Source organism: Chiloscyllium punctatum, chromosome 1, assembly GCF_047496795.1.
Source record: "Chiloscyllium punctatum isolate Juve2018m chromosome 1, sChiPun1.3, whole genome shotgun sequence".
In the NCBI taxonomy this organism is placed as follows: domain Eukaryota; kingdom Metazoa; phylum Chordata; class Chondrichthyes; order Orectolobiformes; family Hemiscylliidae; genus Chiloscyllium; species Chiloscyllium punctatum.
The window spans coordinates 83918804-83944491 of record NC_092739.1 but is presented as its reverse complement, the minus strand read 5'-3'; the positions used below and the strand labels follow the sequence as shown (position 1 = coordinate 83944491).

Below are 25688 nucleotides of genomic sequence, written 5' to 3'. Positions count from 1 at the left end.
TTCTTACGCTTCTGCCCTCACCCCATTTCTTTGTAACATCATCAATAGGGTCCCTCTGGTTCTCACTTCCCACCCCACCTGCATCCAAATCCAAGGATAATAAGCTGCTATTTTCACCACCTCCAGATGAATGCCAACACTATACACATTTTTTCCTACCCTCCGTTGTCAGCATTGCACAGGGACCATTCCTTCTGGGAAACCCTGGTCCACTCATCCTCAGTAAATACTGGTATTTCAGGCAATTCAAAAGAGATTCATAAGGCTGATTCCTGAGATGAAGAGGTTGACTTATCAAGAATGGTTAAATATATTTGGCATTTATTAGAGTTTAGAAGAACAAAGGTTGAGGGTGCTTGACAGAGTAAATGCTGACAAGATGTTTCCATTAGTGGGAGAATCTCAAACTAGGGGAACTACTTACAGAATAAGGGCACATTCATATAGTACTGAGCTGCAAAGATAATCTCTTATCTCAGAGGGTGGTGATTATTTGGAATTCTCTACCCAAAAAGTCGTGGAGGCTGGATGACGGAAAGTATCTGAAGAGGAGGTAGATGGATTTTAAAAATACCAAGGAGTTGAGAGCAAGAATGTGCTGGGATGAATGAGGAGTTGAGGTCTGAAGCAGATCAGCCATGATCTTACTGAATCACAGAGCAGGTTTGCAAGGATGAATGCCCTACTCCTATTTTCATACTGTTCTTACAAATCATGAATGGTGCTTAATATTATGCTATAAACATTGAACATCTCCACTTCTGACCATATGATGGTGGGAAGATTATTACTGAACTAGCTGAAGGCAGTGAGGACACTAGCACTAGCCCAACCAACTTGAGAACTCTTGTAATGTAGTGGTAGCGTCCATATCTCTGAGCCAGGAGACCCAGGTTCAAGTCCCTTCTACTGCAGAAGTGTGGAAAAACATCTCCAAACAGAGTGATGAGAAAATATCTGCATAAGGGACTTATTGCAGTGATATCCTTGGACTTAGTTGATTGACCTCAAACAACTACTAAGTATGATTCCACATTTTTCACCTTGATTTGCATTCATTTCAGTACTTTTGTGGAGTTCTGTGCTTGTATCAAATGCTACCTTGATTTCAAGGTCTGTCATTCTCACTTCATCTTTTCAGTTCAACTCTTTTGTCGCTGTTTTGACCAAAGTTGTGATGAGGTCAGGAGCTGAACAATCATAATAACACTTAAACTGAGCAAACGTGAGCAGGTAATTGTTGAGAGAAGCCTTGGCTAATGTCTTGACCTGCAAAAGAAAACAGCACATTTTATGGTGCAGCACCTTTTCAATATTGCACTGGAATGTCGGCTTTGAATTTTGTGTTCAAGCCCTGGAGTGGGATACTGAATCAATCTTGAAACTTAAGATTAAGAAATGCTGCCAACTGAGCTACAACTGACACAAAATTATCACTACTACTTCCCATGCTCCCACCACCCCCCCCAAACCATCTCACCACATGAGAGTCAACATAAAATATAACGCTTCTGATTGATCTTTTAATTCACACTGTCGTACACTTTAAATTTGTATTCATTATTGCAATGTTTTTTTTATTTCCAGTACAAATAAATAAATGTTATTGATTGGAACAAAAGTGATAACAACTGGAAATCTCTGATGGTGATAACAAGTGCACGCTTAACTCATTTGTTTCAAGGTAAAAATTAAAAACTGTTTTAAAATACAGTCAGAGTTGTACAAGCATGGAAACAGACCCTTTAGTCCAACCCGCCCATGACGACCAGATATCCCAACCCAATCTCGTCCCACCTACCAGCACCCGGCCCACATCCCTCCAATCCCTTCTTTTTCACAAACCCATCCAAATGCCTTTTAAATGTTGCAATTGTACCAGCCTTCACCACTTCCTCTGGCAGCTCATTCGATACACGTACCATCCTGTGTGTCAAAAAGTTGCCCCATTGGTCTCTTTTATATCTTTCCTGTCTCACCCTGAACCTATGCCCTCTAGTTCTGGGCTCCCCGATCCCAGGGAAAAGACTTTGCCTATTTATCCTATCAATGCCCCTCATGATTTGCAAACCTCTATAAAGGTCACTCTTGACCTCCAACGCTCCAGGGACAACAGCCCCAGTGTGTTCAGCCTCTCCCTATAGTTCAAATCCTCCAACCCTGGCAACATCCTTGTAAATCTTTTCTGAACCCTTTCAAGTTTCACAACATCTTTCCGACAGGAAGGAGACCAGAACTGCACGCAATATTGCAACAGTGGCCTAACCAATGTCCTGTACTGAAGTCTTTATAATACTTTTATTTTCAAATTTAAAATGTCCCAACAATGTAAGTGAATAATTTCTGCTCCTATGTCTTATGGACTTACAAGTTATGGGGAGAAAGTGGGGAAATGGGTTGAAATACTGATCAGTTATGATTGAATGGTGGAGCAGATTTGATGGACTGAATGGCCTAACTTCTGCATCTATGTCTTATAGCTTTATGGAATGAGGTCGGAAAAATAAAATCTGACAATGACGCCATTGCTCAGGATACCTAGAGCAATAATGCCTCAGCTTATTTCTAACTTGTGTAGTTTACATAATGATTTTAATAAATAACCTTGATTAACTTGTAATGCTTTACTCTTGCTTCTTATATTAAGAGAATAGAGATAATGATAATGAAATAAAATGCATTAACTGAAGAAAAACAGATTTAAAAATCATACCAGATGACACTGTTGAAGTTATTTCCATTTATTCATGGAGTTCAAAAATGGGGGTATGTTTTGTACATTTATTTTGCTTAACAGAGTGGTTAGATCAAATTTGTAATTGTCATTCATTGCATGTAAGATATGGATAAGCAAAAGAAATTACTGCCCCTCACTACAATTGAAAGAATATTGTTATTCTGAAACAATGCAGATATACTGGTGTAAAGAAAACTACAAAACACCAAAGCCATCAACCCAACCCTTAACTTATGAATGCATTGAAGTCCCTTGGATCTGATTTGGTACACGCTACAATCTGATTTGCTTCCAGACTGATGATTTGGCCTCAGCATCTTTTTTTCCCAATGCATTCGCCTCCACATGTATCATCAATATTTATGCAGATGTCAGTAAGCCATAAATACCTGTGAAACCCATTTGCAACACATATGCACCAGCATTTATGTTGGGCACAAATCTCTACAACTAAAGAATTTGCATTTTTTTAAAAATCTACATTATGCCACACAACAACTTTCAAGCTCTAGCCTCAGGTGGCTGCTCAAGTGTATGACAGACATCACCTGAGGGAAGACAGAGTGGGAATGGGATGGAAATCTTTTAGGTACCAAACTTGCTAACCCTGCATGAGCTGTTACTAGTGAATAATAGTTTGTCTTTTTAATCAAGACTTTAAAGTTTCTGCTCAATGCAGGTCCACCCAATTAAAAAAGCCACAAATAGATGAGTGTGCTGCATCTGAGGGTCATAATATTAATGCATTAGATCATTTTTCACCATCATTAAACTGAACAGTAAATTGAATATTCCACAGAAGTATCACAAAACACAGTGAGCACAGAGAAAGCAAGCCCAAGGGAAAACAGTGACAGAAAGTCAGTGAGAGCAGAGAATCAAAGTTCCAGATGAATTTACTGTCAATTAGTTTAGACAATAGTTTTTCGCAGCAGAGAGCGGCGGGAGCTGGGCGGAAGTTCAGGCGGAGCGCAAAGCCAGTCGGGAGGGTAAGTGATTGCTATTACAGTGGGTGTGTTCTACACCCCAGGCCCTACAAAGTAGGGTCCACAGACTTGCCACAAAAAGAGGGTCTAAGGAAGATCAGATCGAAGAGTGAGGCTTCAGCTCAGGAGGTTGAGTGAAGTGATTACGCCACAGTTGAAGAGGGTGAAGACATGACTGCCCAGCTGGTTCAGTGCGCTACGTGCTTGATGTGGGAGGTCAACGACTCTGGTGTGTCTGGCTCGTATAACTGTGGAAAGTGTGAGCACATTCAGCTATTGACCGAGCATATTGCAGCACTGATGAAAGAACTTGAGGACCTTAGGCTCATCCGAGAGAACGAGATCTTTCTGGACAAGACCTTCAGCGAGGTTATTACACCAATCTTGCCAGAAGAGAGCAGACGATGAGGAAGGCAGAGAGGAGACAGGTGCGAGAGACCCCGGGCGAAGTACCTGTCAGGAACAAGTTGAAGCTTTTGGAAACAGTAGAGACTGATGACACTGTCAGTTTGCAAGGCGGCCAGGTCTGTCAATCAAACGTTGGCGCAGAGGCAGAGCGGAAGAGTCGGACATCACACAGAGCCGTGGTAATAGGGGCCTCCATCGTGAGAGGAACTGACCGGGGTTTTTGTGGCAGCAGACGGGGTTTAAGGATGGTGTGTTGCCTTGCTGGTGCCAGGGTGAAAGACATCGCGGACAGAGTGCAGGAAATCTTCAAGGACGAGGGTGAAGGGCCAGAGGTGGTGGTACATATCGGCACAAATGATGTCGGGAAGAAGAGGAGGAACATACTACAGCAGGACTTCGGAGAACTAGGAAGAATGCTGTAAAGCAGGACGTCCAAGGTGGTTATCTCCAGTTTGCTTCCAGTTCCTCGGGGTGGTGTGGCCAGAAACAGGGAGATAATGGACTTGAACGTGTGGTTGGGGAACTGGTGCAGGAAGCAAGGATTTAAGTTCTTGGATCACTGGGGTATATTTTGTGGTAAGCATAAATTCTACAAGAGAGACGGTTTGCACCTTAATAGGTTAGGGACCAGCATTCTGGCAGGCAGGTTTTCTACTGCAACACCGCTATATTTAAACTAAGTAGCGGGGAGGAGGGGACAAGCTGGATGTTTAAAAAGGAAATTGAAGGGAAAGTTAGAACAAGAGAAGTTAAGAAAGACAACTGTATCAATGAAGCAGAAAATTCAGAAAGGGATCATGCTGTAAGGTTGAGTGAAATAGGGGTTGATGGGTAGGGTGAGAGCAGTAACAAATTAAAAATACTATACATGAATGTACGAAGCATGAGACATAAGATAGATGAGCTTGAGGCTCTTTTGGAAATTGGCAGATACAATATTGTGGGGATAACTGAGATGTGGCTTCAAGTGGACAGGGCCTGGGAAATGAATATTCAAGGCTGCATGTGCTATCGTAAGGACAGACTGATGGGCAGAGGGGGTGGGGTGGCCTTGTTGGTAGGGGAGGATATTCAGTCCCTTGCGCGGGGGGACCTAGAGTCAGGGGATGTAGAGTCAGTGTGGATAGAGCTGAGAAATACTAAGGGCAAAAAGACCCTCTTGGGAGTCATCTTCAGGCCCCCAAACAGTCGTCTGGATGTCAGATGTAAGTTGAATCAGGAGCTGAAATTGGCCTGTCGCAAAGATGTTACGACAGTTATGGGGGATTTTAACATGCAGGTAGACTGGGAGAATCAGGATGGTATTGGACCTCAAGAAAGAGACTTTGTGGAGTGCCTCAGAGATGGATTCTTAGAACAGCTGGTGCTGGAGCCTACCAGGGAGAAGGCAATTCTGGATCTGGTATTGTGTAACGAACCAGAATTGGTCAGGGACCTCGAAGTGAAGGAGCCATTGGGAAGTAGTGACCATAATACATTAAGCTTCAATCTGCAATTTGAGAGGGAGAGGGTACAGTCGGAAGTGACAGTCCTTCTGTTGAATAAAGGGAACTATGGGACTATGAGGGAGGAACTGGCCAAATTTCAATAGGGCAATACCTTAGCAGGGATGACAGTGGAGGAACAATGGCGGATATTTCAGTGTATAATGCAGAAGTTGCAGGATCAGTTCATTCCTAAAAGGAAGAAAGATCCCAGGAGGAGGCATGGGTGGCCGTGGCTGACAAGGGAAGTTAAGAAACATATAAAGTTAAAAGAGAAAAAGTATAACATAGCAAAGATAAGTGGGAAAATGGAGGACTGGGAAGCTTTTAAAGAGCAACAGAGGATTACTAAGAAGGAAATACGCAGAGGGAAAATGAGGCACAAAGGTAAACTGGCCAATAATATAAAGGAGAATAGTAAAAGCTTTTTTAGGTATGTGCAAGGCAAAAAAATGGTTAGGACTAAAATTGGGCCCTTGAAGACAGAAACAGGGGAATATATTACGGGGAACAAAGAAATGGAAGAAGAATTAAATGGGTACTTCAGATCTGTGTTCACTGGGGAAGACACAAGCAATCTCCCTGAGGTAACAGTGGCTGAAGGACCTGAACTTAAGGGAATTTATATTTGCCAGGATTTGGTGTTGGAGAGACTGTTAGGTCTGAAGGTTGATAAGTCTCCGGGGCCTGATGGTCTACATCCCAGGGTACTGAAGGAGGTGGCTCGGGAAATCGTGGATGCGTTGGTGATTATTTTCCAGACTTCAATAGATTCGAGGTCGGTTCCTGAGGATTGGAGGGTGGCTAATGTTGTACCACTTTTTAAGAAAGGTGGGAGAGAGAAGGCAGGAAATTATAGATCAGTTAGTCTGACCTCAGTGGTGGGAAAAATGCTGGAGTCTATTATGAAGGATGAAATTACGGCACATCTGGATAATAGTAACAGGATAGGACAGAGTCAGCATGGATTTATGAAGGGGAAATCATGCTTGACTAATTTTCTTGAATTTTTTGAGGATGTAACTCTGAAGATGGATGAGGGAGATCCAGTAGATGTTGTATACCTGGACTTTCAGAAAGCTTTTGATAAAGTTCCACACAGGAGGTTAGTGAGTAAAATTAGGGCGCATGGAATTGGGGGCAAAGTACTAACTTGGATTGAAAGTTGGTTGGCTGATAGGAAACAAAGAGTAGTGATAAATGGCTCCATTTCGGAATGGCAGGCAGTGACCAGTGGGGTACCGCAGGGATCCATGCTGGGACCGCAGCTTTTTACGATATATGTTAATGATATAGAAGATGGTATTAGTAATAACATTAGCAAATTTGCTGATGATACTAAGCTGGGTGGCAGGGTGAAATGTGATGAGGATGTTAGGAGATTACAGGGTGACCTGGACAAGTTAGGTGAGTGGGCAGATGCATGGCAGATGCAGTTTAATGTGGATAAATATATGGTTATCCACTTTGGTGGCAAGAACAGGAAGGCAGATTACTACCTAAATGGAATCAATTTAGGTAAAGGGGCAGTACAGAGAGATCTGGGTGTTCTTGTACACCAGTCAATGAAGGCAAGCATGCAGGTACAGCAGGTAGTGAAGAAGGCTAATAGCATGCTGGCCTTCATAACAAGAGGGATTGAGTATAGAAGCAAAGACGTGCTTCTGCAGCTGTACAGGGACCTGGTGAGACCACACCTGGAGTACTGTGTGCAGTTCTGGTCTCCAAATCTGAGGAAAGACATTCTGGCTATTGAGGGAATGCAGCGTAGGTTCATTAGGTCAATTCCTGGAATGGCGAGATTACCTTACACTGAAAGACTGAAGTGACTGGGCTTGTATACCCTTGAGTTTAGAAGACTGAGAGGGGATCTGATTGAGACATATAAGATTATGAAAGGATTGGACACTCTGGCAGCAGGAAACATGTTTCCGCTGATGGGTGAGTGCCGAAGCAGAGGACACAGCTTAAAAATACGGAGTAGACCATTTAGGACAGAGATAAGGAGAAACTTCTTCACCCAGAGTGTGGTGGCTGTATGGAAAGCTCTGCTCCAGAGGGCAGTGGAGGCCCAATCTCTGGATTCATTTAAGAAAGAGTTGGATAGAGCTCTCAAGGATAGTGGAATCAAGGGTTATGGAGATAAGGCAGGAAGAGGATACTGATTAGGAATGATCAGCCATGATCATATTGAATAGCGGTGCAGGCTCGAAGGGCTGAGTGGCCAACTCCTGCACCTATTGTCTATTGTCTAATAGCTTCATAGAGGGGCATGGCAGGGCACTTGTGTAGATAGTAGCCTAAAACTTAGCCAAAATGGAATTAAATAAAATGAAAAAAAAACAAAGTCTGATGATGACCTAATGCTTTCAAAAGCTTTAATGTGTTCATGTTTTGCTGAAGGAATGTATGTTTCTTTAAATTGACTATTGTGACTTAGCAGTAATGAATTGAACTGTTTTCGTAAGTCTGGAAAAGGTGAAATTCTGTTTATAACAGACACAGTGAATCCGATGTGACAGTGTGGACCACTTAGCACTTCACAATTAGTTACTGTCAAAGTTATGTGGTGTAAATACCACAAGGATGATTTGATAACATAAAGCAAGAGCAAGATAAAGCTGACATCCAAGTTCATTAAAAGCAAGATTCAGTTTCTTTCCAGGGAGAGAAAAGCAAGTCTTAATGAGCAATTAATTAAACTCAGTGGTAGATGACACATTTAAGATGTTTGCTGAGGGTCAAAGTGATTATTGCCAAAGACTGGATAGCATCAAATTTTAAATGTACAGCCTCTTTGAATGGAAAATGTATAAAGAAGGCTTGCCTTAGAGCACCGTTAGCTAGCTTGGGGAGAAGGTTGTCTTATCACTGATTAAAGGTTGGGAAAAAGTAGGCTGATCACCTGTTCTGGTCTGATCCTCAGACAAGTCCACGTAAACAGGCTCATTTACGATTATATGCATATTCTGGCTAATATTTGTTTGTAGTATTTTTGTATAGCTTATTTTGTTTTAAGAAAGAATATTGGGTATGTGCTGTGTTAGAACTGCCTTAGTTATTAATATTCAAAGTAAACCCAGTGGACCTGTAAAAGTGGAAATAAAAGTCTACACCTCAGCCACATTGAATAACACATTGTGTGCCAAGTTGGATCTCGAGGATCCTTCTTGTCCCTGGACAACTACACATGACAAAATTGTAATCTGCTGGAGGATTCTGAGCTCTGGTTTTGGAAGCTTGAGCAGTGCATGTTTCAGGGGGTTGTCACCAACAGCTTAAATGTGTTCAGGTGCAGAGGCAATGGATGATCAACAGATAGATAAGGAGGACCTGGCAATTGATGCAAGTAGATGTGAATTTCTGGTTCATATGACACTGTATGGGGAGGGGGAAGAGAGAGAGCGAGAGCGAGAGAGCTTAGTTTAGGCCACACCGCAATACTAGTATTTCCAGTGGCACTGGATGTCGTTGAGCTGCCAGTCACTGAGTGATTCATCAACCCAGCATTAGGATTTTCAGGGGTCACCAGTGTATGCTGCTAACTTACAATACAGGAGCCAGGAAACCTAACAACTGACGGATAGGTTCTCAATTGGAACTTAATTCGATTTATCCTCTGAAAAATAACAACCATGGTGTTGCCTCTAGTTTTGCAGTAGATGGTACCTCCTTTGAAACTTGTAAGTTCTCCCTTTAGTTTTAGGGAGTGAGGCAAGGCAGGTGAAAGGGATATCAGTAGGGAGTATTTTGGCAGCACAATAAGGAGTATTTTGGTAGAAATGATCATGATTCAGCTAGATTAAACAGAGATAAAGAAAAAAAGATAGATCAAGAGTAAAAATTCTCAATTCAAGGAAGACCACTTTACAATGCAATTTAGCCAAGTTCAGAGTAATCAGCTATTTGGGTGTAAGTCATAATCAGTGACATGGGAAACATTTTAAAGGAAGAAACAGTGAGAATTCAGAAGAAAACACATATCCATAAAAAAAGTATCACTTTTCATCAAGAGTCCCCTGGATATCATGCAGACAGGATAGACAGGTTGATGCAGTAAGCAAGATAAGCAGTGAGAAATACTGAATGAGATAAAACAGTAAGAGAGGAGATATTAAGGAATTTAGTATCTTTAAAAGTAACAATCAACACCAAATTGCAGTGACAGCATTGTGTATCATCAACAAGATGCACTGCAGTAACTCACCATGATCCTTTAGGCAGCACCTTTCAAATACATGGTCTCTACCAGCTAAAAGGATAAGTGCAGCTACTTCATGGAAACATCGTCACCTGCAAGTTTACCTCCAAGTCACACAGTATGCTGACTTTGAAATATATTGTCGTCCCTTCACTGTCAATGAGGCAGTGTCTTGGAACACCGATCATATTAACACTGCAGATATATCTATGCCTCAAGAACTGCAACTGTTCAGTAAGGCAGTTAACCACCATCTTCACAAGGGCAATTAGAGATGGGAAACATGCTGGCCTAGCAACTAACACCACATCCCAAGAGGGTATAGGAAAGCAATGTCCCGAGCCGAGATACTCCAGGCTGTTAAAAGAAGCAATGAGGTAATAATGTTTCATCAATTTACAACCCTCCTTGGCTACAGGGGTAGTGCGAGAAAGCTGGACGATTGCTTACATCTTAAAGCTGTTTAAGAAAGGAGCAGGAAGTTAATAAAAGAAACTAACTTGCAGTTATATAACACCGTTAGGATGTCCTAAAACAATCTATATCCAATGAAATACCTTTTGAACAGTCACTGTTACAATTTGGAGAATGCAGTATCCAATTTATTTTTAGCAACATCCCACAAAACCAATGTAATAATCTGTTTGCATAATATTGATTTTGGGCTAAATATTAATTGCTGAAAAAATTGTGATGAATAATATTAAATGTCATTTATAAAGGCACAAATTAATCAAGTGTAGTCAGTGTGGATTTTTAAGGGAGGGGCATGTCTGCCTAACTTGATGGAATTTCTTTGAACAACCAAGGTGGGTTAACAAAGAGAGTGTCTTGGATCCAGTCTACATGGATTTTAGCAAAGGTCCCACATGACAGACTGGTTTGAAAAATAAAACACCATGGGATCCAAAATTGGTTAAATGGTCGATGGATGTTTTTGTGACTTAAAGTCAGTTTCTAGTGATATTTTACAAGGCTTAATATGAAGATTCTGTGTTTTTCATTTTTAAAAATTATTCATAATTATATGTCGGTGGCATGAATAAAAAAAGTGCAAATGGTACAAGTTTGTGTGGAAGAAAATTGATTTTTAAAAGGTCTTTACAGATTGTGGGTGTCGCTGGCAAGGCAGACATTTATTGCCATTCCAGAGGATAGTCAAGAGTGAACCATATTTTTGTGGCCTGAAGTCACGTAGTCCAGATTGGAAATCTAAAGAAATCCTTACCACCCATTTTTCCACAGGTCCTCACTTTCCTTGAAGGACATTACTGATCCACATGGGTTATTATGACAATCAATAGTGGTTTCATAGTCGCAAGTAGACTAACTTTTTGTTCTAGATTTTAACTGATTTCAAAATTCACCATCTGCCAGAATGGGTTTCACACCCATATCTTCAGTAAATTAATCCAGTGGATACTTGAGATTTATAATTCATCCATCTCAACGGTGTTGGAGCTAGAAACCCTGACAGCTTAAGAAGTACTTAGATATCCTTCTGAGATGCATATAATGTAATCTATAAGGCTACACAGTAAGAACTGTAAAGTGTGAGTAATTTTTTTTCAGCCAATACAAACACATTGAGTTGGATGGCCTTATTCAGTGCTTTTAATTTGTATGATACAATTCTCATGCTATTATAATTCCAACGTAGATTTCCCTGTTGAATAATCATATTGGAAAAATATCAGGGAAATAGAAGAGCGTGAAGAGATAACTTTTGGCAGCAGACATAGGGAGAAGCAATCTAGACTTAATAGTATCCTTATAAACAGCATACAAGAACAAAGAGACTTGGTGGCTCAGCTGCAAAGATATATGAAAGCAATAAGATCTGCTGGGAGAGACGGTATCAAAGCATATGAGATCTTGGTCTTCATACATCGTTGGTAATGAAAACAAAAACAGGAAAGTTATGATTAACCTACCTAAATCTCTGCTGCTTAACATGTATGAGACTTATGTTCTAACTGTATGAAGCTCTGATGAGGCTCCATTTGAGTACTGCAGTCAGTTTTGGTTGCCACACCTCAGAAAGAGTGCAGAGGAGGTTTATGAGAATGGTTCCAAGGACTGAGAGACTTTAGTTACACTTTATATCAGAGAATCTGGGTTTGTTCAACATGGAGCGAGGAAAGACTGGAGGCAAGACTGTAAATTTGCTCGCTGAGCTGGTTGATTTGTTCTCAGATGTTTTATCACCATGCTAGGTAACATCATCAGTGAGCCTCCAGTGAAGCATTGGTTTTCTTCTGCCCTACTTGCTTTTTATCTGTCTCAGTTTGTTGTGGTAGGTGATATCATTTCCAGTTCTGTTTCTGAGAGGTTGGTAAATGGGTCCAGGGAGTTCCTGTTTGAATGCCAGACATCTCGGAGTTCCCGTGCGTGTATTTATTTAGCCTGTCCCTCGATCGATGTATTGTCCCAGTCGAACTGGTATCCCTCTTCACCTGTGTGTATGGATACCAGTGATAGTTGGTCATGTCTTTTGGTGGCTAGTTGGTGCTCATGTATCCTGGTGGCTAGCTTCTGCCCGTTGGTCCAATGTAATGTTTGTTGTAGTCCTTGGAGAATATTTTGTATATGATGTTCGTTCTACTAGTTGTTGGTACAGGGTCCATTAAATTAATCTGGAGCTGTTTCAGTATGGTGGTAGGTTTGTAAGCTACCATGATGCCTTGGGGCAGAGTAGTATGGTCGTCACCTCTGAGATGTCTTTGGTGTATGGTGTACACAAATGTCTCAGGAAACTGGTATTATCATGATGTGTCAAATACAAACTACCTGTCAACACCCCACAAACCAGGAGAACAGCAGAACAGAATGTCCACAGAATGCTACGAGAAATGATAAATGATGCCCACAACCAACTCCACAAATGCGAACGAGAAATTTTGCACCAAAAAACTCTGTACACTAATGTGACTAACCATAAATGAACAAGTACACAAGAAGGAGCCATCAACACTAAACAACAGCAGACCAAGACAAAGGTAAGACTAGCCCTATGGGAAAAACTGGCCAAGCTCACACATAGCAATAACGCAGACAATTTAGAGACTCGGATAAAGAACCTGTCTGATCAACCAGTCACAAACATGGAAAAAGCCGTCCTAGTATGAGGGATGAACTTCAACCACAGGGATGTGGACAAAAAAGGATTTCTTAGCAGCACTGGAATCCACCCTGAAAGGCAACTGACTTACGGAAGAAACCCAGCTGACCATCAGACAGACAGCAACACCAACACGAAGCAGAAAGGAAGATGGGAACACCCTCGACACACTGGAAAGGAAACTCCAGAAGGACTCAGAAAAGACAGAAATATCATAATCCTCCTGGCAGACAAAGGGCACATGGCCATCATCCTGAACAAAACACAATACATTGAAAAAGTAAACACACTACTCTCAGATACTGATACTTACCAACAGGTGGTGATGGACCCGACTCCACAGATAGAAAACCACATTACAGCATCCCTGAGGAAACTACACAAGACAGATGAAATTAACAAGACAGACCTCCGAAGAATGAAACCTGAAGGATTCAACACATGGATTGCCAATGGTACATAAACAAAGGATCCCCCCCCCCACCACTCCCTCAGACCCAGAGTCTCACCTCTTGGTACACACTCGGAAAGGAATTGCAACGCAAACCAAAACTCAAGCCACTCCAACCACTCCACCCAGGAATTCCTTATCAAAGACACCAAGATAGAGGATGACAAGGTCATGGTTTCCTTTGACGGATGGTCCTATTCACATCAATAAACATCACATTGGCCAAAGAAACACTGGCCTCACTGATAGATAAACCAAGGACACAAATGCCTGACAGCACTGATTCCATCAGCAAAGATGACATCCTCAAACTCGCAGACCTGTGCCTCGCAACCCACTTCATCTTGAACGACAAAATCTACAAACAAATGAATGGAACGCTTATGGGATCACTAATATCCGGACTTTTAGCAGAAGTAATTATGCAGAGGTTAGAATGAACAGCACTTCCCATGATCCAGCCCAAACTTCAGGTCCGCAATGTGAATGACACCTTTGTCATCACAAAATGCAATGAATTAGAAGAAACGCACAAACAACATCCTTATTGGTATAAAGTTCTCCAAAGAAGAATAGACCAATAAGAGACTCCCCTTCCTAGAAGTCACAGTAGAACAAACAACAAATAGAGAGCTGCAGACCAGCATCTACAGGAAAGCCGCACACTGACCAGATACTCAACCACAGGAGCAACCATCCCAACATCCACAAATGGAGCTGCTTCAGGACATTATTTAAACAAGCACCCAGGAACAATGAGAAGCCAAAGAAAAACACCTATACAATGTATTCAGGAACAGAGTGTACCGGATAAGTGTAGTCCGCCGATTCCTGCACAAACTGCCTAAACAGGAAGACACACACGCTCAGAGACTCTAGCCACCCTACCATACATCAAAGACACCTCGGAGATGATGACGAGACTACTTCTGCCCCAGGCATCATGGTAGCCCACAAACCTCCCACCACACTGAAATAGCTCCTGATGAATTTAAAGGATCCCGTACCAACAACCAGCAGCACAAACGTCATATACAAAATACCCTGTAAGGACTACAACAAACATTACATTGGTCAAACGGGCAGGAAGCAAGCTACCAGGATACATAAGCACCAACTAGCCATCAAAAAACATGACCAATTATCACTGATATCCATGCACACACATATGAAGAGGCACATCAGTTTGACTGGGACAATACATCGATCGAGAGATAGGCTAAACAAAGACATGGACGGAAATCCCTCAAGGCCTGGCATTCAAACCAGAACGCCATAAATAAACATATAGATTTGGCCGCATTTACCAACCTCTTAGAACCTGAAATGATATCACCTACCACAACAAACTGAGACAGATAAATAGCAAGCGGGGCAGAACACCAACTTTTCACCAGAGGCTTACTGATGTTACCTCACATGGTGATAAAACATCTGAGAACAGATCAACCAGCAGAGCAAGCAAATTTACAACTTGATCTACAATCTGAGCTACTAATCTGCTCCAAAATGGAGGGAGGTTTGAGTAGAGTTGTACAGGGCTGCCAACAGATTTATTTAAGGTAAGCAAAGGTAAAGCTTTGGAATACCGATTTAACTGGAAAAACAAAGATTGCAGTGTGGATATAAAGAGGAGTTTTTGCCAAAATAATAAAATGACTTGTGCTGCCTCCAACAGTAATGGATTCAGACAATAAATAAGCAGAGTCATTGGGAACATTTAAGTGACTGCTGGACATGCACATGAGGGGTGCGTGAGTTGAGGGGTGCGTTACTAGAAGTTACTATATTTTACATCAGGATTAAACCTCGGCACAACATCATGGGTCAAAGGGCTTGTTCTGTGCTGCACTTTTCTATGTTCTATGATTGGTAGAGGAAACTGAATGGATATTTTAGGGGAATTAATTACCTTACAGGGCTACAGGAATACACCAGTAAAATGTAAGTGGCAGAATTATTCTAGGGGAAGCCAGCATGACTCAATGGATTGAATAGCCTCCTGTGTTGTAATCACTCTTTTGTTCATAAATAGACTCAGTAACTTTCAAGAATTTCTAATAAACCAGTTTAATTAATAAATACATTACACAGAAACCACAAGACTCAATGTCAATTCACTCTAATCACTTTTTATTCTTTAATTGCAAATCACTTACCACTTGACCATTTTGTGGGTTCTTATGGGCATATGGAGGGCCTCGAATATGATTCCACATTTGTCCAGAAGTCATGGCAAATACCACACACTGTGAAAAAATAAGGATGGACTAAAAATCAATCTTTACTTTGTTAGTCCCAATTTATATATGGCAACTTCCAAACCTTAGCAAAAAGAAACTGGCATTATGAATTCATGGTCCAATGACAGAATGAAGCAGGTTTGACCTAATATTTCAACTTAGACGACTTGTCAAATCGGAGCTGCCTCCTAACAGCTGGTAAACACACATGGATAATTGCAATAGGTGCCAATCCAAATATTGCACCAACCAGCAATGTGTAAAGATACATCGATATCCTTAAAGCACAAAAAAAATTCTGCAGCAGTTTGAAAGGTGTAGCTGCAGGAAATATAGAGAATGTTTGTAGTAACCGTAGCAACAGCATTCTATCATAAAAGAGATGGCAATGGAGGTCATTATAATACAATAAATAGGTGTAGCGAAGGACAGACATTCCTTTAAGCTACTTTGGGTATTTAATAAGATCATGATTGATTTTGGACAATAATTTCAAGTTTCCTGCCAAATCCCCAAATCTATTAATTCTCTTCAAGTCCAAAAAATCTATTGATCACAACCTTGAAAATACTGAACAACTGAATATCTCAGGCAGAACTCAAAGTACACAACTTGACATATATGACAGAGAGGCAGATGGATTTGTCATTAAAAGCCCACACCATGCATAGGCAAATTCTATTAGAGTCAACCAGGAAAATGAGGCCACTGTTAATTTTCGTTAATAGACTTGCTAAGCTGTAGTAAGCTGTAATTATGAAGGTCACTAGAATTGAAACATTAACTCTGCTTTCTGTCCACAGATGCTGCCACATCTGCTGAGTTTTACCAGCAAACTCAGTTTTTGTTTTTGAAATTCAGCACTTTTGTCCATTTTTGAACAAAGGCTGCAACGAGGTGAGGAGCTGACTGCTACTAGCAGAACCCAAACTTGGCATCAACGAGCAGGTTATTGCTGAGCAATTGCCGGTACATAGAACTGTTGATGACACCTTCTATCACTTTAATGATGATAGAGAGGAGAATGATGAGGTGGAAATTAGCCAGGTCGGATTTGTCCTACTTCTGGTGTACAGAACATGATAGGACAATTTTCCACATTGTTGGGTAGATTCTAGTGTTGTAACTGTATTGGAACAGCTTAGACAGGGGAGTGACAAGTTCTGGAGTGCAAGTCTTCAATACTATTGCCAAATGTTGTCAGGTGTTATAAACTACCAGGAGTCTGTTGCTCCTGTGCCATTCACTACTAGCTGTTGTTGCCATTTATAATTCACTACTAGCTACCATTGCTTCTCTGTACTATCAATGGTTATTGCCCCTGTGTAATTCATTATGGGCTATGGTATTCCTCTGTGGCTCACCACTGTCTGCAATTCACTATCAGTTGTTGTTGAGCATGTGTAAGTCAGTACTAGCTGCTGGTGTCCCTTTGTAATTCACTACAATTTTTTTTTGCCCCTCTGTAATTCACTGCTGCTTTTGGTGTCATGCTCTAATTCACTACCAGCTGTTGTGGCCCTCTGTACTATCAGTAGTTATTGCTCCTATGCAACTCACTAGAAGCTACGGTGTTCCTCTGTAGTTAACTACTGTCTGTAAAACACTGCCAGCGGTTGTTGTCCCTCTGTAATTCACAACCTGCTGCTGTTGCCTCCACGTAATGCAAGAACAGCAGATACATCCCCAGTGTTGTTTATTTCCAGCTATTGTTGCTGCACTGTAATTCACTATCTGCTATGGCTCCGCTGCATTCAATACCAACTAATATTGACCTGCCCATAATTCATTGCCCACATGTTGCCCCTGTGCAAATCACTACCAGCTATTGCTAGCTCATCTAAATATTCATTACCGGCTTTTGTTTCCCCACCAAAATTCAATAGTAGCTGTTGTGGTCACTCTAATTGACTAGCAGTTGGAGTTGCCCCACTCAAATTCACATCCAGCTCTTGTTGCCCCTCTGCAAAACTGGACATCATGGTGTTGCTCCTTTGTAATGCACTGCCATCCACTGCTGCCCCACTGTAATTCACTACTGCCTGGCGTAACCCCACTCTAACTCACTGCTGCCTGGCATTGCCCCTGTGCACTTCACAACCAGATGGCATTGACTCTCTGTAATTCACTACAAGCTATTGTTGGTCCTTCTGTACAGCTGATGTTGCTACTCTGTCATACCAGCTGATGTTTCCCTTGTGTTACGCACTACCAGCTGCAGTTGTGCCTCTGCCATTCACTACCAGGTGTAGAGGCCACCTCCACCTCTACCGTCTGGTGTTCCCCTGTGCAATTCACTAACAGCTATTACTGACCTCTGTACTTCACGACCAGCTGGTGTTGCCCCTGTGTAACAGACTATCAATTATTTTTGCCCTTCTGAAAACCAGCTGAATATGGTTTCCAACATGAGACTGAAGCCCTCCAGCCTGAAACTAGGTATTTCCTCATTGGTGTTTCATCGTAATAAGTGTTATCCATCCTATTATTTTGATTAGATTTTCGATGGTGGTAAGTAGAAGCAGCTGGAGAAGGACTGGTATGTGCTCCACAGGGTCTTTTGCCAATAAGTGGTCTGCGGTCTATACTGCAGAGAGCTGCTGTTCTGAAGTATGGTCAGGAGCATGGGTATCAGTTTTTCAGAATTAAATACAAAGATTTTCCTCCAAGTCTGTTAACTATGTCAATTCAGCAGCATTTGTCCTGGGATATCTGAGATACAATTTTCAGCAACCACAATTGATGTATTTTTGATCCTACAAATTCCAGAAGAAACATCTGTTCCCAAATTTGTTCAATGGATTTTACATGGTATTTTGTATTAACTCAGGTGAGATCTAGTCTTGATTGTGGATGAAACAGAATTATTTTCCATTTATCCAGCAGTTTCAGTATCGGCACCAAGTCCACCTAGATCAATTAAAAGTCGGATACTAAGTACCCTAACAACCTGCCTCAAAAAGGAAATTTCAATACTTTTTAATTTTCGTATTAACAATTCAAGGTGAGATATTCCAGTCATTGTCAAATTATGTATAGCTTTATATTGGAGGCCCATTCTCTCAGAATAAAAAGTTGGGAATCAACTTTTTATATAGGGATGTCTTGAATCCAGATGGAAGTTTTCTTGTGTAGTGCTCGCATCCCTGCCTGAGTAAAGTACCCAGGATATGGTACTTTGACCTAGATTTGACATGTTTTGCTGGGTACAGCTTTAGGTGTTCTTTGGGTGAACATCAGGGTGCTCTTTTGAAGTGACGACAGTAAGCCACAAAAAGAGTCATGATGCTTGAACTGAAATTCCTCCTGACTCAATGAGGGATATTGCTAATCAAAGGCAGAAATGTCTGGCTCCACTGTCATAGAGTTGCTCACAAATGCATGTTCTTGAGGACTATCCAGGAAGATCATAGGTCCGATATATTTTTCTTGAGTGTCTGTGAAAGGCAGAGTGAGATGTAGGAACAGATGTTCTGACATGTGTTCTTATGAAGTGTCACTGGATTTGAAACTTTTTTTTCTCAACAGATGCTGCCAGACCTGCTGTGTTTCTTCAGTATTCTGTTTCAGGACTGGTACAAACCCTTAAATATCTCTTTAAAAACTAGAGAAAATAACAATTACAATTAATGTTACCACTTAATACAACATCACTAAACTCACAACAAAGATTTGGAATGGCAATTTAACTCCACGTCATGTGGATACATACCAAAGCAGCCATAGCCCATCCTGTCTTGTTATAGATGAATTCTAGGTTATTTCTCCGTAGATATAATAAACCACCTACTAGTGAAACTAGAAGAGCTAAGGCAATGGTTCCTGAGTAGTTAGGAGGCCTGAATACACGAATCTGTAAAAAAAAAGAGAAAACATTCATATCATCCACAAGGACTGCCTTATGTATGTCTCTTCATGTGAATTGCAGTTGAAATGCAAAAGCCAGACTCAATTTTAATGCAAGTTTCTGGGAATAATCAATCCAACTCTTTAAGTGCAAATATGTTCTCAGAAATTGGTAAGATGTTTTTAATATTACAACAACTCAAAAATGTTGATGTATCCCAAACAGTACTGTGCAATTTTGAAGCAAATTCCAGAGGACCAAAAGTTGCACTGTGTTCTGGACCTTTTCTTTGAAAATGACACAAATATGGCTGTAATGTGATTTGCATTCAGATTGCTAAAGGGACTTTATACTTACATACAGTAATCTTACCATTGCAATGCTTATAAGACCAAATGTTTGTAATATGAAATTTCCCTGTCAAAACTAATGGGCCAGAGATACCTATAATAGAATCTAGGGACTTATTCTGATAATGAAACTGGGAAATAAAAGTTCTGATATCAGCAGTGGTGACTATGAGACGATTGGATTGTTATAAAAACACATCTGATTCTCCATTGTTCCTCAGGTAAAGCAAACTGTTGATGTTATCCAACATGAGTTTCATGAAAAGCTCACAGTGTAGGTGTTGACAGATTGCCATGGGCAGAAGATTGGCTTGCTAAACAGGAAACAGACAGTAAAAGTTAGGAGATCTTTTTCAGGCTGTTAGGATATCACATGGTGTGCTACAAGGGTCAACCCTAGGGCCTCAGCTCATTACAATTTTATAAGTGAATTGTGAAGAGGATGTAATGAGCGTACAAAGATATATAGATAAGTAAATACAATGTAGGACAGCATAAAATTGTTGACTTTGGCAGAAAGAATAAAAAAGAAGAATATAATTTAAATGGTGAGAGTCTGAGATAAAGAGAGATCTGGGTCTCCTCGTGACTGAATTACAAAAGGCTAGTATGCAGGTACAGTAAGTAATCAGGCAAACTAATAAAATACTTTGGTTTATGGTGAGGGGAATTGAACACAAGACCAGAAAGATTATGCTTCCATTTGACGGTGAAGTAGTTAGACTACATTTGGACTAACGTATACAGTACTGGTCACCAGACATATGGAAGGATGTTAATGCACTAGAACTAATGCCAAAGGACATGTTGAAGTTCCACCCATTGTATTCAAGCACAAAGTCTGAAAGATAACTATAACATGCAAGCTGACAGACCGAATCCAAAAGTATATTTTGTCAAATTAACAGAGCACATGGATGTCTACAGAAATACAGAAGGCTTTTCTTAATCCAAGTGATATACCCTAAAAGGTATATATTAAACATGCACTATATGTCAAAATCAAAACTGCTGCTAGTATAAGTATCAAATCCTCACTGATCCTACACAGGAAAGACTCAGGAAATTGGCACAGCATGTTGTTGTGCACACAAGAAAAGCTCGCTGCTTCCCACAGGTCCGACATTCCACTTATTGTCTGTCTCTGTCTTGACTGCTAACATCAATCCTTGGGATGGGCACCTGAAAATTGTTACATCATTGAGATAAATGGACCACCTATTGTTGGTCAGTAAGGATCTACATGCTACATTAATGATCACTAATTCTCTCTGTTGCAACTGTAAAGATTTCAGACTACAACAATAACTATAACCTACCCAGACTGGTTTGATGCAACTGACAACTTTGAAGGGTGATGCAGTACAACACCCTAAAGATGGTGGTCAACCAAGCATCAAATCTCTTCAGAAGTGTAGCATTCAAAAGGAACTGAAACTAAAATTGTATTCCATGGTACCAAACAGCATCATGCAGAAAATTAAGCATCATTCTGATTGGTGCAACTCCATTACGTATGTTTGTTTATGGCACTCTAAGTACTGGAGCTTAGTGGTTAGCACTGCTGCCTTACAGTGCTAGGAACCCAGGTTCGATTCCACCCTCGGGTGACTGCATGTGTGGAATTTGCACATTCTCCCCTGGGTTTCCTCTGCTTGCTCCAGTTTCCTCCAAAATCCAACCATGTGTATGTTAGGTGAATTGACCATATTAAATTGCCCATAGTGTTCAGGGTTGTGTAGGTTAGATGCATCAGTCAGGGGTAAATGTAGGGTAACATGGCAGGGCAATGGGTCTGGGTGGGTTACTCTTTGCAGGGTCGATGTGGATTTGTTGGGCCAAATGACTTGTTTCCACACTGTAGGGATTCTATGATCGGGGCCAGAGGTGACACAATATGGCTCTCTGTGGATTTTTAGTTGGCATGCATATGGTGGAGAAGATTATTAGCTGCAGTAACAGAACTATTTTGCTTGGTTCAGTATTAAAGTGAGAACATAAGTTAGGGGACAATGGTAGCTTTGAGAAGAAGATAAATCCAAGGTATCAGGGTCTAGGTAGAAGAAAGAATCTTACAAATTAATATACATGGAGTTCTGTACAAACTACAGTTGCAGATGTCTGTAAGAGTCAATCCGATAGGTGGTGTCTGGGGACAGACAACCTGAAGTTTGTAGTTTACCAAGGATTAAAAGAAAAGTATGATCTCACAATAATAGAGACAAATTATAAGTTAAAAGGAGAACAAAATTATGTCTTGTAAGACCCTAATTCAACAAGTTCATTGAGCTGTGCAAGTGATTGAGTTTCAGTCTTATTAATGGAATAGATGTTATCTTAGTAAGTAAAAGAGTTATTGTTGAAATATTTAGAGTAGGGTCAGTAAGTTTCATCTTTGAAGACAGCATGTGACCAGAATGAGTTGGAGGGTCAGGTGGAACAGAAGCTGCTCACAACTTGTTGGCTCAAGAAGTCTAGTATGCAGGTATAACATGTATAACCAAATAACTCTATATATAACAACCCTTATATTAGAACTGATATTATGAATTTTATAGCAATTAGTAGGAATTAGCATCCTCTTGTACCTCCTTTGATTAGGGTAGTAGGACATAGAAGATGAGTAGAAAATTTGATAAGGATTTAATGAACAACAGAATTTAAACAGTCTTTTAGAAAAAAGTGAATCTGGTAAACATCTGAGAAAGTGTATAATTGTTAACTTTGGAATGCAAATTAATGGGATATGTTGTAAGATCCCAAAGCCTGATGATAATGATATTCGGTAACCATCGTGAGATTATTGGGAACCTGCAACTGTCCATCGGAATGTCCATCAATGAACAGGTGTTTTACAGGATTGGATGCATAGCTTAGGAGGATGGAACAATTACACCAATGTTGCATGTAATTATTGTAAGGCAAAATAAATGAAAATACTGTATTCAGCCAGCAAACCCAGAGTGTCGCTGACCTTTTCTCCAATCTGAGCAGCAATTAAGAGGGCCACTGGGCTCCATATGAAAGCTAGATTTGGAGCAGTCTTGGCCTCTTCCACATGTGTAGCTAAAAAGCTCTGAATACATACCGACAGTGCTACATGGAACTCAAGATGACTCCTTGACATATCTCCCCAACACTGAGTATATGTTAAGATCCATGGCAACAGAATAATGCAGTAAATGATGCCCACACAAGAATCCTACCCTGATACAGCATAATCCCAAATTCTCAGATTCCAAGCACTTTTCCAAGATGGATGTCAAGAATAGATATTGGCTCCTAAATCTACCCTTGGAGTCACATGAACTGATAACTTCTGGAACAACCTTTGATTGATATCATTTACCATTTAGATTATCTTAAAGGGCACACTCTATATCATTGAGAATCTACTAGATTATCTCTGTATCACAGATGATATCAGTTTTTAGAAGGAATAAAAAGAGCTTGATACAAAACTCCATCAGCTTATAACAGTGGCAAGAAAACATCCAACTGTAATACATGTCAAATAATTTTGAGTCAAATCAACTTCTTTGGTTTAAATTACTCATCAACCTATCACTAGACTTGACCCTTCCAAAATAGAAAATGTACATTGGGATTCCTCCCACAATCCAAAGATGTGCAGGTTAGGTGAATTGGCCATGCTAAATTGCCCATAGTGTTAGGTGCATTAGTCAGAGGGAAATGGGTCTGGATGGGTTACTCTTCGGAGAGTTGGTGTGGACTGGTTGGGCTGAAGGGCCTGTTTCCACGCTGTAGGGAATCTAATATAAAAAAAACCTGCTGGGTAGATGTTTTTAACCAACATGGATGCAATGGGCTGAAGTGCTTTTTTCTGTGCTATAGATCTCCATGACTCTAGATGTCTATGCTGCAAGAAAATATTAACTTTAAAAAGGTGTCTCAGTTTGTTTATTTTTCTTATCTCCACACATTCTGAATTTTGTAATGAAAACATCTTCCCCTCAAGGTCATCTTCACAAAAATATACTGTACATATAGGTGGAAGACCATCTGCATTTTTTCAATCTCTCAGAAATGCACCATCATCCAGTACCTGCGTACTTCAACGTAATCATTTTGTTTAGCTCACTATGCTGAGAGTAGGTGAATCCCAAAAAGGCCTTGCAGTATATACATTACAGGATGACAAGCTTATTATGTTTGGTTCTTAGGTCCGAACAGCAGCTCAGAAAAATTACTCCTACACTGAAAGAGATATCCTTGCTTTGGTTTTCAGGATTCATTGGTTTCATACATTTCTATTCAGCAAGCTATTCACTGTTTTATTCACTGCTCCTACTAACCACAAACCATTAGAAATATTTGGTAAAAATCCTATCAAATGCATCTTCATAATCATAATATCTACTTGTGAAAATCCAAGGATCAAATTTAAAAGTAGGATAAAAACTAGATTGCCAAATGACCCGTCACCAATGTTTTTAGCTCACTTCCAAACTTTGTTCAGAACAAAGTTATTCCTTTCGACAGACAAGTGGTAACTATTGAGTCTGAACTGGAAAATATTCTTAACATTGATCTCATACATGTTGCTTACTCCTGAGCAGAGTAAGCTATGTCAGATGATTACCAGCTGCAATAGATGTTCAATAATAAAAGTCATCATTCACCAGTTTCTCAAGCTATCATATCTATACTGTGCATTCAGAGACAAACAAGATTCTCCAATAATGCAATCTTCCAAGGCAAGCAAGTTTAATTTTGTAAACTCTAACCAAAACATGCTATGCTATGGACATATAGTACACATGGGTACAGATAAAGAAACTAGCACATGAACCCATATATTGGTCCAGCATTAATAAGGTAATTGATCATCTGATCAAGTCACAAGAAGCATGCCAATTATGTCAACCACACGAGTAAAGAAAAGCTCTTCCTCTTCCACATAAATTATTTTCTGAGTCTTCATTCCAGATTGTGACTGATATTGCAACAATTATATTCTGATGATGATTTTGCGAAATTCCTTTTTGTGTGACAAATCAAAGATAACACCAGTCTAACGATTGTTGATATATTGACTGCCATATTTGGTGCGCTTGAACAGATTATGTTTGGAACACTGATCCACACACACTCCCACCACCATCCATCCGTGCCCACAGCACATGACAGAGTGAAGCTTCACTGTCAGTTTTTGATAACTATAAAAGTACTGGATCTGGTCATGTTGTATATCTATCAAATTTATCTGAATGTAGAGTGACAGTATATCATTCATCCTTGCATATGTCCCACACTTTAAAAGGACACGAGGAGATGCTGTGATATGACCTATAGATACCTGCGCAGGTTGATTAGAAAGTATATTAATAACTGGACCCCTGGAGTAGGCAGGACTTGAATAAAGGCCTTAAATCCTGGCTTAGAGTAGGAACACTGCCACTGCATAATAAGAGCCCCCAGACCTGTACCTTTAGCAAACATACATGACATGCCATCCTGGTATGAAGGCAACTGTCTTACCTTTAGTCAATCTCATTGCGTCATGTCAGCATTGCATATTTAGTCCGCCAGCTCTGTGCCCAGTAAGTGTAGCAATATCAGTAAGCACAGAACCCAGACTGTGTATAAGTCTAATATTGTAGGTATGCAAATAGTTGGGTGCTTCTCATAAACCTCAAGACATCTGTCTGCACAAGAACCTGAAATTCATTGGGTATGCAACAAAGGCTAACATATAGAAAACCACAAAACACATCTTGTACTATCTACAATGCTCATTGTAACAACTCTCCACAGCTCCTTCTCAGGACTTACCAAACCTGTGACATCTAAAAGCTTGAAGGATAAGTACAGTAAATGCAAATTTATGCTAATACTT

General features: G+C 40.5%; 1 protein-coding gene across 2 annotated transcripts in view; it reads right to left on the bottom strand.

Annotated features, from left to right (window-relative positions):
• tusc3 (tumor suppressor candidate 3) overlaps positions 1-25688 on the bottom strand; it is a 387960-nt gene that overhangs the window by 218163 nt on the left and 144109 nt on the right. Inside the window, exons 5-7 of one of the 2 annotated variants that reach the window (XM_072569980.1) lie at positions 19344-19484; positions 15548-15637; positions 13251-13313 (exon numbers count right to left, since the gene is read on the bottom strand). In XM_072569980.1, coding sequence (XP_072426081.1) covers positions 13251-13313; positions 15548-15637; positions 19344-19484 — 294 coding nt within the window. The remainder of the gene's footprint in view (positions 1-13250; positions 13314-15547; positions 15638-19343; positions 19485-25688) is intronic. The other variant, XM_072569989.1, reaches the window with a different exon arrangement.